Source organism: Callospermophilus lateralis, chromosome X (genome assembly GCF_048772815.1).
Source record: "Callospermophilus lateralis isolate mCalLat2 chromosome X, mCalLat2.hap1, whole genome shotgun sequence".
NCBI classification, from domain to species: Eukaryota; Metazoa; Chordata; class Mammalia; order Rodentia; family Sciuridae; genus Callospermophilus; species Callospermophilus lateralis.
The window spans coordinates 125,549,301-125,562,500 of record NC_135325.1 but is presented as its reverse complement, the minus strand read 5'-3'; the positions used below and the strand labels follow the sequence as shown (position 1 = coordinate 125,562,500).

The window sequence follows — 13,200 nt, the reverse complement described above, 5'->3', positions numbered from 1 at the left end:
ACATGATACCAGCAGCCAACTCCCTTGGATGGGACGCAGGGCAGGAGCTGAGCTGCAGCTCCTATGTGCATCCCACTGAAGGCCAGGACCACCAGAAGGCCTCCTAGAGTGTCAGCCCTGACAGGACAGATGTGTCTGGCACATGGTGGGCACTCTATGAAGCAGGAATGAATCCTCTTCAGCTTCCTCTTACAAGTGAGATCCCCAAAGGGGAAGAGGAAAAACTATAGAAGTGACAGTCTGGCATCTGGGTTTGGCAGTACATCTAGCATTAGATGGACTAAATAGATGCTTAATGTTAATCGAATAGGAGACAAAGCCTGTGGTAGGGCAGGCCCCTGCTGCAGGCCCGGGTCCTGGGGCTTGTGCTTGGGAAAGGAGCTGTGGAGGATATGATTCCTCAGCATTCTCTACTTTCTCTCTGACACCTCTGCTGCCAACTTTCCTCTCACCCACTCTGGTACCAAAAGATCCTTGGGTGGGCACCAAAACTTGCCTCTATCTCTTGGCTTGTGGCACTCCTGTGTGCACAGGTATGTGCATTTGGTGCATGCTGGTGACAAAATGAAGGCCTAATGCAATGGACCTCCACCAGGAAGCTCTGTCCCTGGTGCTCATACCATTGGGTTCTAAAGTATCTCCTATTATGGGACATCATGTCTACCCACCTAACCTGTTGGTCTTGACACTAGGCCATGGTTGTCTTCCTTACCTTAGGTGGAATCTGGAGCCCAGCATGTGCACCTTGAGGAGCTCAGAAGAGCAGCTTCATCAGGCAGAGGCCCAGGAGAGGGGTGGGAAAGCAATTCAGATGGAGAACTGTGGGACCCATGCCCAGGGATGGGACAGCACCAGCTAGCTGGGGTGAAGGATCTATGTGGAGCTGGCCTCAGAAGGGGAGGGGCCTATGTAATTGTTGGACTTGTGAATGCTTAGCTTGGGAGGGTTGCAAGGGTTCTTACCCCACTCCTGTAGCCCATACATGTGGGGTCACCCATCCTCCACCTTCCCTGCCCTGCATTGCACTCCAGAAGGCAAGGACCACACCTATTGTGTCTTTGGTGCTGGTCTTAAACTGGGATTGAGTCTGAGCACACCACTCTTCAGCTTTGTGGAAGAGACAGCAGGGACAGGCAGCACGGCCCCATCTTGCCCTGCTCCCGGGCTGTGGACAGAAGTTCTTCCAGTTCTCCACCTCTGGAGCGGTCAAGGCATAGACCACCCATAGAAATCTAGAACCCTCCATATATCAAGGCCTGCCCTTGGCTGAGCAGGAAGAGAGTATGTACAGAAAGGCAAGACATGAACTGATATGATACAAGTGGACACAAGACCCTGGGTAGAAAGTCAGGGTTCCCCAAGCATGATCTAAAGCTGAGATGTGAACATAGAACAGCTGCAGTAGATAGCCACCTGCTGGCCACAAGGCCAAGCTTACTCCCAAGCACCACAAAGAGAAACTGATGTTGGGAGAATCAACCTGTGGCAGGAGCTAAGTAGCTATAGCCTGGAAGGAAACAACCACCATGACACCAAAGGCCAGCACAGAGCAGTAGGAGCCCCAGTACGGCGTCATGCTCAAGGACTGCAACCTCTCTCCATGCTGGCCATCTCCCAGAGCTGCATCAATGAGGCAAAGAGACCTACGTATGCTCCTGGACTGCAATCCATCCTTCCAGAAAATGTCTAAGCTCCCTCAACCACACTAGGGGCCCAGGGAACCCAGACATTCTGGCTCCTGGAACCCCCTTCCCCCAACACACACACACACACACTCCCCACATAATTCTACTGAGCAATGAGGCTGGCCAATTGGCAGGGAGAGTGAAGAACAGTTTAGTCAGCTTTCCTTGGAGCACCTGATGGGGTAGGTCACTGAACAATGCAAACAGGCTGAAAGACAGGCCCAGGAAGCTGGACGGATGCCTGCTCTGTTCCACAGTTACCGTCCAGCCTGCCAGCAGCATTTCTTGAGGGAAATAAGCACCAATAGTTGCCTATTGCTGACTGCTGAAGGCTAGAGAACTAACTCAATAGAGGACTTGTCTACCTTGTGGGGTCACAGGTCAGAAGGGCCTCTGGATTCGGGCATTTCCAGTTTTCCCCTCTCCTTTCTGCACCCTAGCCACGCACACCTGCCAAGACCACCACTCCATTCAGACCCAGTCCCACCACCCCACTCCTTCCCTCTCCATTGTCCCAGACTGGCCTGCCAACTCATGCAGCATTTCCCACCAGGAAGATCTCCAGCAGAGGGTGCCCAGCAGAAGCCATCGCAGGCCCAAGGGTCGGTCAGGGCTGAGCACGGGGGCGGAGCTACTCCCCGCCCCCCCCCCGCCTCAGGCCCCGCCCCCTGGCCCAGCGGAACCTGGAGAAGGGGCGGGAGAGTGGGGCGCAGCTCGGTCAGCTGAGTGACAGTCACGGGACCGCTACCAGCTCCGTCTGGCTTCCTGGAGGAGAGGGTGATGAGCGGGGGTCTCCGAGTGCAACAGGCTAGTGATGGGTCTGATGGGGAGGTGCTGTCCTAGAGGGCCCCAGCGGAGGTGGGGTCAGAAGTTCAGCACAGAGGTAGTGGTGAGGAAGCCCTGAGGCTGTGTCTGAGCTTCCCCTTCTATGGGGGGAAGGGTCAGGGAGCTCTGGGGTCCACTGAAGTCCTCTGAGGAAACTGAGACCCAGGGGGATTGGGAAATCCTCCTGGGTCGCTGTGCCTTCAACCCCTGAGTGCCCCTTCAGGACATGGAAAAGGAGAGGGAGACTCTGCGAGCCTGGAAGGAGCGTATGGGGCAGGAGCTGGACCGAGTAGTGGCTTTCTGGATGGAGCATTCCCATGACCAGGAGCATGGGTGCGTGGCCCTCCCGGTGTCCTCAGCAGGGTGTTTGCCCTTCCCAAGCCTCTACCTCATTCAAATGCGACTCACAGATTCATTGGCCCCAGCCTGGCCTGCATCTGTGTGTAGAGGTGTGAGATTCCTCCCCACTCGCTAACCCTTTGTGTCCCACAGGGGCTTCTTCACGTGCCTGGGCCGAGATGGGCAGGTGTATGACAACCTCAAATATGTCTGGCTGCAGGGGAGACAGGTAGGGGTGTTCCCAGCCTTATGGCTCACACTGTGCCCCTGGGCCCCTCCTGATAGTCCACACAGGCCTGTCATTTCAACAGTCTTCTTCCCACAATCGGAAAATCTTGGCCTCCCCCTCACCCAAGCCACTCCCTACTTGCCCTGTTCCCCCACAGGTATGGATGTATTGTCGTTTGTACCGCAAGTTCCAGCGCTTTCGCCGTTCTGAACTTCTGGACTCAGCCAAAGCAGGTGCCTCCTCTTATCCCCATCTCCCCAGGGGCCTCATCCATGTTTACTCAATAAGGCTCATGGGGGCATTACTAGAGCCTTCTACAAGCAGTAAAGGATCTAGGGAAGGTCCTCATCTGAGTCCTCCCCTGCCAACTCCCTAACCACCAGGTGGCGAGTTTTTGCTGCGTTATGCCCGGGTGGCACCTCCTGACAAGAAGTGTGCCTTTGTGCTGACTCAGAGTGGCCTCCCTGTCAAGGTGCAGAGGACCATCTTCAGCGAGTGTTTCTATACCATGGCCATGAATGAACTGTGGAGGGTGACAGGGGAAGAGCGTTACCAGGTCTGTGGGAGGATGGATCTAAGGGTGCACCTTGAAGAGGTGCCCTAGAACTCTGCTATATGTGTCCCATGCAATCCTATCCTGCCCTGGGCCTGCCCCAGCCCTGTATTGTTGCATGTATTTTCATCATATCTAAGGGTTTTTCCCTCCGCCCAAGTCTTCTTCACCTCTGAGCCCCACCTCCGAGCCCCACCTCCTGTATCACCACAGGGCCCTGGGGCAGAGAGGGCTTGATCCACACCCTGGGTGCAGCTGGGAGGGGTCCTTCACCTCCTCCCCAGGCCCCTAGGCTAGTACTAAAGCAGAACTGTAGAAGGTGTCCTTGGAGTGCAGAAGAGAACACAACCTTCCCACCAAGGGGCTGAATCCTCAGGACCCTGCAGGTTCCTGGGGGACAGGACAGCTGACTCAGAGGCAATACAGTCTTCACCTGGGCTTCCCTTTTCTCACCTCCATTTTCTGCAGAATGAAGCAGTGGAAATGATGGATCAGATCATCCACTGGGTTCGAGAGGACTCATCGGGGCTTGGTCGGCCCCAGTTGCCAGGGACTCCGGCTGCAGAGTCCATGGCAGTGCCCATGATGCTACTCAACCTGGTAGAGCAGCTTGGGGAGGCAGATGAGGAGCTGGCAGGCAAATATGCAGAGCTGGGAGACTGGTGTGCCCAGAGGATTCTGCAGCATGTCCAGGTGTGTGTGTGAGGGGCAGTATGACACACTCTCTCCCACTACTTGGGGCGATTCTTCTGCCTTAAAGACAGCTAGACAAGAGGGACAGGGTTTTGATTCAAGGGCTAAAAGGGAGCCTGTCCTTCCACTTGTCCTTTTAAGGGGTTTCGTGGGGTATATCCCAGTTAGAGGGGCATTCTGAGCCTCCCAGAGATATCTCAATTAAACTCCAAATGTCAGGCCTGGGGAGGCTTATTAGGGGAAGTGCAGCCCAGAGTCCTTGGGAAGGTAGACCCCAAGCATGTCACTTGGCAGAGAACTGGGTGTGGCCAAGGGCTGAAGGGAGGGAGCCAGAGCCCCTGAGATGGAAACCCAGACTTAACCCTTGTCCCACCCCATCCTCTGCTGGCATCCATGCCTGCCCTGTCAGTCCCCTTCAATGTTTTACACTTCCCCTTCAAGAGGCCCAGGCCTGTGGCCAGGATTAGAACCTGGAGGCCTATGGGGGTGAATCAAGTGGGTGACTAGGCTGGTGGGAGGGAGGGGTTACTTGGGGCTGGGAGCTAGATGATAGAGTTGGTTCTCCTGCCCCTTCCCCTGCAGAGGGATGGACAAGCTGTGCTGGAGAACGTGTCAGAGGATGGCAAAGAACTCTCTGGTTGTTTGGGGAGACACCAGAACCCAGGTGAGGGGGAAGAATAGACTGAGCCTGAGGAAGGGACCTCAGGCTTGAGGCTTCAGGTAAGGGGAGTTGCCTTCTGCCACCCTCTACAGAGGAGCAGAGAGAGAACTGGTCTTCTGGTGCTGGGACATTGGCGACAGCAGGAGCATAAGTCAGGGGAGCTTGTTGCCAGGTTGCAGGGTTTAGGCAGGCCTGAAAGGCTGAAAAGCAGACTATCCCTTGGGGGCAGAACACAAGGCTCTAAGGGTTAGGGAGGGAGGAAGGGAAGTGCCAGGGGGGGCTTGACCTCCCCCCAAGCCTGAGGAGGGTCTGGTGCTGCTTTACTCCACCCCTCCCCAGGTCACGCATTGGAAGCTGGCTGGTTCCTGCTTCGTCATGCCCTCAGGAAAGGCAATCCTGAACTTCGTGCTCTTGTCATAGAGAAGTTCCTGTTGTTGTCTTTCCACTCTGGGTGGGACCCTGAGCATGGAGGCCTCTTCTACTTCCAGGATGCTGACAACCTCTGCCCTACCCAGGTTGGCGCTCCCAGGGACACGATTAGCCTCCTTTCTAAGGCTTTCTTGAATTGCTCCCTGGTGCTGTGGCCTTCTGACTGCTGAGGGTGGCTTGCTGACCATGGGTGGGAACAGTGTCCAAGGGGCTTAAAGACACCTAGACAAGAGGGACAGGGTTTTGATTCAAGGGCTAAAAGGGAGCCTGTCCTTCCACTTGTCCTTTTAAGGGGTCTCTTGGGGTATGTCCCTGTCAGAGGGGCCATTCTGAACCTCCCAGAGATATCTCACAATTAAACTCCAAGTGTCAGATGGAAACTGAGCTGGGACCAGAGGATGAGTGATGAGTGCCCTACTGAGAGGGATGCAGGTGACCAGGGCTCTCAGCCACCTGCCTCTGCTCTACTTTTAGCTGGAGTGGGATATGAAGCTCTGGTGGCCACACAGTGAGGCCATGATTGCCTTCCTCATGGGTTATAGTGACAGTGGGGACCCTGCCTTGCTACACCTCTTCTATCAGGTGGCTGAGTACACCTTCCGCCAGGTGAGTGCTGCCCCTTTGTCCCTTGAAAGCCCCTGGTAGGTGGCAGAGATGGCAGGTAGCAGAATGGGGAGTGTCTAAGTTTCCAGGGGCAGGGATCTGATACTATGGAGGATAGAGCAGGGCAGGGTGTGTATGAGGAAAGAGGGTCTAGGCAGGGCTCAACCTGGATAAGAAGCCTGGCAGGACCATGAACGACCTGCTCAGCCTTGAGACAAGGAGGCTGGTGGAGCTGCGTTTGGATTTCTGAGTCTGTAATTCAGAGGGAGAGGTCTGGGCTAGCTACAGATATTTAATACTGAGAGCTGTGAGGCAACAAAACAAAGAAACAAAAGTCAGTCATGAAGTAGTAAGGAAACCAAGTCAGGGGTCCCCCAGAGGATCGAACCCAGGGCCTCGCGTGTTCTAGGCAAGTGCTCTCTTGCTGAGCCACAACCCCAGTGCCTTTTCTTTTTGAGACAGGGTCTTCCCAAGTTGTTGAGGCTGGCCTTGAACTTGAGATCCTCTTGCCTCACTGTCCTGAGTTGCTGGGATTGCAGGTGTGCACCATGTTGACCAGCTGCCATGAACTCATAGATCACAATTTAAATGGACTTTTCTCTTGCAGTTATGGAAATCAAACCCAGAGCCTTCTGCATACCAGTCAAGTGCTTCAAGCACTGAGCTATACCCTCTAATTCCTAAAGGGACATTTTGATAGTAGAGTTTAATGTCATTGTTTTGCTCTATGATCCTCTGAGAAGGGCCTCCACTTATCAGGAAAAAGAAATGGACCTAGGCTAGGGCCTTGTAGTATATCTATCCTGGAGAGTATGTAAGGAACTGACAAACCTCCTTGAGACAGATGCTGGATGAAGTGCAGGCAGGACAGGAGTGGGGGAATGGGTCAGCTTAGCTAGCTGAGATGCTGTTTCCTGTATGGAAAGTAGTGGAGTACTGGGCAGGGGCAGAGGAAGAAAAAGGATGAGATGCATTTGGAACCCATCATACAAGGACAGGAGTCTGATCTCTGTGTAGGATTGCATAGTCATCTACTGGACCACAGACCTGTGAATCAGGGAACAAGGGAATTACTTGTTAACCAGTTTCCTGTCAGGTCAAGCCTCCATGAAGTTTCTTTCCCTTTTTGGTACTGGGGATTGAACTCAGGGGCACTTAACCACTGAGCCACATCCCCAGCCCTGTTTTGTATTTCATTTAGACACAGGGTTTCCCTGAATTGCTTAGGGCCTCGCCACTGCTGAGGCTGCGTTTGAACTCGGGATCCTCCTGTCTCAGCCTGCCATTGGGATGACGGGTGTGCATCACCACAACGGGCTCAAGTTTCTTTAAGTGGGTTGACCAGAAGTACGATTCACATACACTAAAATGTATCAACTTTAAGGATTCAGTTCAAGGAGTTATAACAATATAATAAACCTGTGTAACTACTACTGCAATCAAGCTATGGAGTGTAGACTGTAGTTCCAGAGTAGGGTTCTTTTTATTCCATCTCATAGTTTCAGCGCCTCGCCTGCAGACCCTTCTTTAGCCAGTTACAGGGGGCCTGCTGCCTTTCACTCCCCGGCTTTCATCTTTGTCCAGGACGCCTTTGTAGCGGTTAAAACCACTAATTCTGGAGGCATGATACCTGGGGTCTACCGGGGCTCCGACCCACCCCACCGCAGCGGTGCAGCGGGTACGATGAGCATTCCGAGCACTCAGACCGTGGCATCCAGGCAGGTTCTGCCGGCTCTAGCTGTCATTGTCTCATTGTTATTCCAGTTTCGAGATCCCGAGTATGGGGAGTGGTTTGGCTATCTAAATCGAGAGGGAAAGGTCGCCCTCACCATTAAGGGGGGTCCTTTCAAAGGTGAGTGTGGGACAGCGGGGCCGCTGGGGCTCGTGGACTCGACTCCCCCTGCCCTCCTAACCCACCCGCCTTTCCCCACAGGCTGCTTCCACGTGCCGCGGTGCCTAGCCATGTGCGAGGAGATGCTGGGCGCTCTGCTGAGCCGCCCTGCCTCGGCCTTCGCCCCCACCTGCTCCCCGCCCGCTGTCCCCGCCCGCTGAGGCGCGGAATAAAGCTGAGCCTGTTCTACCTGCCGGTGTGCGCGAGTCTATGGGTGCGCGGGAGGGGGCGGCCACTGCGTCTAGCCAGCATCCAGCATCCCGCAGGTACCGCCTCGCCGGGCCGGCGCCTCGCCCCACCCACACTCCCGCCCTGCGCTTTGGTCTGTTCAGTTCATTGGCTTGTGCGCGCACTAGCCCGCCCCGAGGACTGGCCCACCCTGCGCGCTGGACCACCCCACACATTGGCCTAGCGGCCAGGAGGGCGGGTTCGGCAGCCGCGCACTTCCGGCCGGTGGCCGGTCGGGAGCGCACCGCCTCTTCCGCCGCCGCCCCCGCGAGCCCTTCCCCAGCTCCAGCCCCAGCCCCGGTCCCGGTCCCGGCCCCATCTCATCCTCCCCTGCATCGCTTCGGAGCGCGGTGGCAGCTGACTGCGCGTTCACGACCCGCTGGGACCCGCGAGCCCTGCCGCCGTTATGAACATCCGCAATGCGAGGGTGAGGAGCCGAGGCGGGCGTCTGTCCGCGCCGCGTGGGCGCTGGACCGGGTGGCCGCGTGCGCATGCTCCCGAGGGACCTGGCCCTGTGGCCCTGCGCGCCGGCAGCCGCGGGAACCGTGGGAACCGTGAAGGTGGACCAGCCTGCAGTGGTGGTCAGGGACGCAGGGCTTAGGGCTGTGAATCCCCTGTTTGCGTGATGTCAGGACCCGGTAGGGTGGGCTCCTGGAACCTCCAGGCTCTCACTCTTTCCTGAGACTGACGCGTTTTGCACCAGCGGCTGTGGACCAGGCCCTGTACAGTCAGATATTCACAGCCTTGCCCAGCCCCGGTGGAGGGGAGGCCGAGAACACCGACAGGGAGCTGGATTCTTACCTGACGGAGGCCTACTTAGTCACCCCAGCCCTAAACTGATCGCGTCCCGCTGTCCTCCCCTGCAGCCTGAGGACCTGATGAATATGCAGCACTGCAACCTCCTCTGCCTGCCTGAGAACTACCAGATGAAATACTACTTCTACCATGGCCTCTCCTGGCCCCAGGTGGGAAGAGTTTGAATTTGGGAGTAGGACACCCTAGGCCGAGGAAATTGCAGCCCCAGTGGGCAAGGCCATAAGAGCCCCGAGGGCTTTGTGGTCGGCTGAGGTAGGGGTGTTCTCAGCTGGAGGGGGCAGGGGCAGACGAAAAGGAGGTGCCTGAAGGGAGCGTAGAATAGGGACAGGGTGGGGACAGGATTCCTACCTTCTGTCTCTTCTCTTGTGGGTCAAAGACAGGACACTCTGTGGTGTGGTGAAAACTGTCCGACTTGGCCCAAAGGTCAAAAGCTGTCACAGAACTAACTACATGAGCAACTTCCAGCTGTCAGGCACATAGCAGGAGGTGGGCTGTGGGTTCTTTGGGCTCCTACATGAAGTTGTGTACTGACTTCCTTTTCCTGTCTGTCACCAGCTCTCTTACATTGCTGAGGATGAGAATGGGAAGATTGTGGGGTATGTCCTGGCCAAAATGTGAGTCACCAAGGAGGAAGAGAAGTCTAGTGCTGGGACTGTGAGAGACAAACTTTGGAGGGGAAGGCCAACAGTCCCTATGTCTCATGGATGCTCATGTGTGTAGGTTTTAAAAAAGAAAATAGGCTGCTTTTTAGGTCAGTAAATTTAGAGAAGATTTAGCAGATCAGTACAGATTTTCCATAAAATCCCTTACTCTCCATTTCCTCTATTATTAACATGTTACATTAGGTACATTTGTTGTAAATAAGGAACCAACAATGATACTTTGTTAACTAAGTGCCCAAAGTTTACATTCTTGCCGTTTTTTCTGTGCATTGAGCTCCCAGCCTTATACATATGGCTAGGACTTGTTTTACTGTGCTCTGCAACGCTCCCCTGCCCGCCCCCCCCACTAACTCCTGACAGCCACTAATCTTTTTACCAGCTCCACAGTTTTGCCATTTCCAGAATGTCATGTAGTTGAAATCATACAGTCTGTAGACTCTTCAGACTGGGTTTTTATCACTTAGTGATATGCAGTTAAGGTTCCTTCCTGTCTTTTTTTGTGGCTTGTCAGCCCTTTATTTATATATTTTTATCATGGTACAATATTGTGTTGACACTGCACATATCTAGTCAATATGGGGTAGAGGGAACACTACTGGCTGCTCTTCACCAGCCTGGATCTTGGAGTGCTAGAAGACCAGCCTCAAGTAGTTTGAACACCCACTGTGCACAGGTGCTTGGGGGTGGCTGTGCCTGCACCAGGCTCCTTTCTAGCTCTTTCCTTTCTCCTCTAGGGAAGAGGACCCAGATGATGTGCCTCATGGACATATCACCTCACTGGTGAGTGGGGCCCACCAAGGAAGCAGGGGGTAGTTGGGGTAGCCCTTACATTAAGATCTTACTAAGATCCCTCCCCCACCCACCCTCTTCTCACCAGGCTGTGAAACGTTCCCACAGGCGTCTTGGCCTGGCTCAGAAGCTGATGGATCAGGCCTCTCGAGCCATGATAGAGAACTTCAATGCCAAATATGTCTCCCTTCATGTCAGGAAGAGGTGGAAGCTAAGCTGAGGGATGGGGGGAGGGGGAAGAAGAGACGACATTTTGATGCAGGTTCTAGGGTGCTCTGCCTTTTGGAGGAAATCTGGGAAGTAGGATCAGTGGGAAGGGGGAGCCAGGGGGAGGGGTAGGACCTGGACATGGCCTGTCTGGCCAAGTTCAGCAGTGCCTTATTCCCCTGCAGTAACCGGGCCGCCCTGCACCTCTATTCCAACACCCTCAACTTTCAGTAAGTAGATCTAGATTTTTCTATGGGGCTGGGGCTGGTCCCAGGTCTAGCCCATCCAGTTGGTTGAAGTGGACTGAGCTGCCTTTCAGGCACAATGTGGGAGGGACCAAGAGGGGGAGGCAGGCAGCTATGGACTCCAGACATTGCTAGGAGTCCTTCTCCATACTCTGTGCTGCTGACATGGAGACAGCACCTGCCTGTTCATATCTGTTTACTGCATGTTGTGATGGGGGGGGTGATCTGGCATGTCTTGCTGATGGAGGAAGGATAGCTTACTACTGGCCAAGGTTGGTGAAGGTCACTGTGGCAAAGAACATGTGAGGCTTCTTTGTTCAAGTTTGGGAGTAGATAGATATGGTCCCCAGGCGTGAACAGAGACAAAGAAGCAGGACTCCATGTGACTAGGAACCATCTTTGAGAGGAGAAGGAAGGATGACACAGGAAGGAAGGGCCACCAGCTAGAGCAACAAGAGACCTAGAACTGTGAGCATCCTGGTGGATGAGGGCAGGTTGGCTCAGGATGAGGGAATCTTCATGTGCCCAACATGGGCAAGAGAACCTGGACGTGTTCAGTAGACAGTGGCAAAAAGTACTTGAAAGTGAGACTGGGGTCAGGCCAATGCGTGCAGCTTTCTTTCCAGTGGTAGGGCCACCAGAGTGTGCATACACACCTCCCATTGTAGGCACTACCCCTAAGCTGCTTGGGCAGGGACCACAATGTGCGGGAAGAGTACTCACAGAGGCCACAGCACCCCTCGCCCCCAGTTCCCATTGTTCTTGCTAGGCAGAGGAACTGGCTATGTGCTCAGTAAGTGACAGGGAGCAGAGCAGGTAGGGAAGGACAGGGCTAACCCAGGTTTAACCTCACGAGGAACCACAGACAGACCTTGGTAGATGGACTGGGCTCGGCAGTGGCAGGACTGTAGTGAATGATGTCAAGGCAGTGGGTGCTGCCTGCTGCTGGGCTTTGCTGGAGACAGCACAAGGAAGGCCATGTTGGAAATGGGGCTACTGAAAAAGAGTTCCTTTCTGCTGGGATTTCTGCCTCAAAAAGGATTCTTCAGGGGGAAATGACACCTATCCATTAGCCTATGATACCAGGAGACCAAGATAATTTGCCCCCAGGTTTGGGTTTTCTTACTATCTCCAGGATCAGCGAAGTGGAGCCCAAATACTATGCAGATGGGGAAGATGCATATGCGATGAAGCGGGACCTCACCCAGATGGCTGATGAGGTAAGAGTCCACCTTGGCCACAGCAGCAGTCCTGGAGGTGAAGGGGGGTGGGTCCTGCTGGGGGAAGGTGGCTTATCAGGACACCTGAGACAGAGGAGGCTGGAAGCAAGACCAACTTTTGTTGCCAGTCCTTGCAGCTGTACTGCTGGGGGTTGGAGCCCCTCTTTTACCTTCATTTTCTAAGTGGTCAAGTGGGGACCTTGGCCTTGGCTGGCTCTAGAAGAGGCCATCCATCCAAGATTCTGTTTTCTGGGAAACACGCCTGTAGGAGGGATATGAAGTGCAGAGGGAGACTTTCCAGAGGGGGAATGGGATGACCAGGGAATACCTGTGACTTGCCTGCTCAGAGGTAAAACCAAACTGGGCTGTGGAGAAAGTTGGGGTCCTGGCCATGCCTCCTTAGAGGACAGGGCTCTTCAAAGGGCACTGTTATCTTGGGGGTTTCCCAGTGGCTGGTTTGAGGGAGGCACAGTCACTCTCATTTTACGGGTGAGAAAACAGGCCTAGAGAAGGGCAGAGTCAGAACTCAAGCAAGGTCTTCCCCACCGGTTGGGCTTCCTGCTCTGGCCCTGCTCTGGCTTCTCATTATGCCCCTCCCATAGTGACTGAACCTGGCTTCCCTTGCCCTGTTGACTACAGACTTATGTCTTTTCTCTTTCTACCTGCTTCTCCCTGGGCTCCTGGTGGCAGCTGAGGCGACATCTGGAGCTGAAAGAAAAGGGCAGGCACGTGGTCCTGGGTGCCATTGAGAACAAGGTGGAGAGCAAAGGCAATTCGCTTCCCAGTTCAGGAGAGGTCTGTCGTGAGGAGAAAGGCCTGGCTGCTGAGGATAGTGGCGGGGACAGCAAAGACCTCAGCGAGGTCAGCGAGACCACAGAGAGCACGGATGTCAAGGACAGCTCAGAGGCCTCTGACTCAGCCTCCTAGAGCCTGCCCTAGCCCATCCTCCACCCACAGGTTTTCACAATAAACCTCAGCCCGTGGTCCTTGAGGATTTGTTTCTTGAGTGTGGCATACTTCACAAGTTTGCGTGTCATCCTTGCACAGGCCCATGCTAATACTCTATTGTTCCAGTTTGTGTATATGCTGCTGAAGCCTTGGGAAGTGTGTGTGTGTGTGTGTGGT

The 13,200-nt window shown here is 54.6% G+C and overlaps 2 protein-coding genes and 1 pseudogene across 3 annotated transcripts; 2 read left to right on the top strand and 1 right to left on the bottom strand.

Annotated features, from left to right (window-relative positions):
• Positions 1-2,388: 2,388 nt before the first annotated feature.
• On the top strand, positions 2,389-8,069 carry Renbp (renin binding protein). 2 transcript variants are annotated; one of them, XM_077107391.1, is made up of 12 exons: positions 2,389-2,492; positions 2,734-2,843; positions 3,003-3,078; positions 3,236-3,311; positions 3,462-3,634; positions 4,100-4,324; positions 4,907-4,988; positions 5,325-5,500; positions 5,889-6,020; positions 7,602-7,695; positions 7,782-7,869; positions 7,951-8,034. In XM_077107391.1, the coding sequence occupies exons 1-11, from the start codon at positions 2,466-2,468 to the stop codon at positions 7,850-7,852; spliced, it is 1,242 nt and encodes a 413-aa protein (XP_076963506.1). In that variant the 5' UTR covers positions 2,389-2,465; the 3' UTR covers positions 7,853-7,869; positions 7,951-8,034. The 2 variants fall into 2 exon arrangements, with proteins under 2 accessions (XP_076963506.1, XP_076963505.1); XM_077107390.1 differs by lacking the exon at positions 7,602-7,695 and having other exon boundaries at positions 7,951-8,069.
• A 281-nt stretch (positions 8,070-8,350) lies between these two features.
• Positions 8,351-13,066, top strand: Naa10 (N-alpha-acetyltransferase 10, NatA catalytic subunit). Its single transcript, XM_077106543.1, has 8 exons — positions 8,351-8,563; positions 9,003-9,101; positions 9,508-9,566; positions 10,349-10,394; positions 10,492-10,607; positions 10,796-10,840; positions 11,991-12,075; positions 12,766-13,066. Exons 1-8 carry the CDS (start codon positions 8,543-8,545, stop codon positions 13,000-13,002), a joined length of 708 nt encoding a protein of 235 aa, XP_076962658.1. The 5' UTR covers positions 8,351-8,542; the 3' UTR covers positions 13,003-13,066.
• An 11-nt stretch (positions 13,067-13,077) lies between these two features.
• LOC143639560 (U6 spliceosomal RNA) lies at positions 13,078-13,171 on the bottom strand (annotated as a pseudogene).
• Positions 13,172-13,200: the final 29 nt, after the last annotated feature.